Raw genomic sequence first — 968 nt, 5'->3', positions numbered from 1 at the left:
CCCTAAAATTTATTTACAAAGAAGATAAATTCAATCACATACCAATTATAACCCCATTCGCAGAGCGATAATAGCTTTGTGTAATTGTGCGGAAGCGTTCTTGCCCGGCAGTATCCCAAATTTGAAGCTGCAAAGATACTTGATACCCCTGAGAATCTTTATTCAAAAACTGCGTACCTTAGTTGCTTTTCCTTCTATATTTATAGTTTTCATAGAGAAGTCTACACCAATCGTATTTCCATGTCGTTCGACGAAATTTCCAGTCTTGAAACGTTCCACTATACAAGTTTTCCCAGTTCCACAATCTCCAATCAAAACAACTTTGAAGAGGAAGTCAAAGCTTTCTTCATTTGGCAGTGCCATAAGGGTATGTGGGTTCCGTGAAGCCATACCGAACATACTTTTACAAAGAACTTGATCCACTAAACTAATAATGGTCAACACTTCTATAAAGTTGCTTTAAAATAATTTACAGCAACCCATTCCAACAAAACAATTTTTTCGATGTGCCAGTGTGACTTCATAACAATGTAAATAGTGACTTGCGATAGAACGATACGGGTACCGAGTACAGAATGTCGATACTTTTTATGCGTACTGAGTAGTTTCAAGAGCTCGATACTTTTNTAAATAGTGACTTGCGATAGAACGATACGGGTACCGAGTACAGAATGTCGATACTTTTTATGCGTACTGAGTAGTTTCAAGAGCTCGATACTTTTTGACAAGTACTGAGTAAATATCGGAAACACCAAAAAGAATCGGCATCAGTGATCGGACTCTAAAACAAATTGTGTGGTAGAATCTGGAAAAAAATATGGTAGATTTCCAAAACATTGTGGTAGATCTCAGCTTTTGGATCAAACTTTGTACAACAATTAAAAAAATTCTGCAAGGTTTCAGTGAAATTGCAAACATTTTGGCTGCAATTTAGTTTGGCATCCCCGGAGTTCCGCATTAATGTAGCT

At 37.0% G+C, this 968-nt stretch overlaps 1 protein-coding gene across 1 annotated transcript in view; it reads right to left on the bottom strand.

Annotated features, from left to right (window-relative positions):
- The window catches only part of Rab19 (RAS oncogene family member Rab19), a 36646-nt gene extending 36078 nt beyond the window's left edge, over nucleotides 1-568 (bottom strand). Inside the window, exons 1-2 of the mRNA XM_017626440.1 lie at nucleotides 178-568; nucleotides 43-127 (exon numbers count right to left, since the gene is read on the bottom strand). Coding sequence (XP_017481929.1) covers nucleotides 43-127; nucleotides 178-399 — 307 coding nt within the window. The 5' untranslated portion in view covers nucleotides 400-568. The remainder of the gene's footprint in view (nucleotides 1-42; nucleotides 128-177) is intronic.
- Nucleotides 569-968: the final 400 nt, after the last annotated feature.

Source organism: Rhagoletis zephyria, unplaced genomic scaffold (assembly GCF_001687245.7).
Source record: "Rhagoletis zephyria isolate East Lansing unplaced genomic scaffold, Rhagoletis_zephyria_1.1 Rzeph_scaffold_04620, whole genome shotgun sequence".
Taxonomy (NCBI): domain Eukaryota; kingdom Metazoa; phylum Arthropoda; class Insecta; order Diptera; family Tephritidae; genus Rhagoletis; species Rhagoletis zephyria.
The sequence above is the reverse complement of the archived record's forward strand: the minus strand, read 5'-3'. Positions and strand labels throughout refer to the sequence as shown.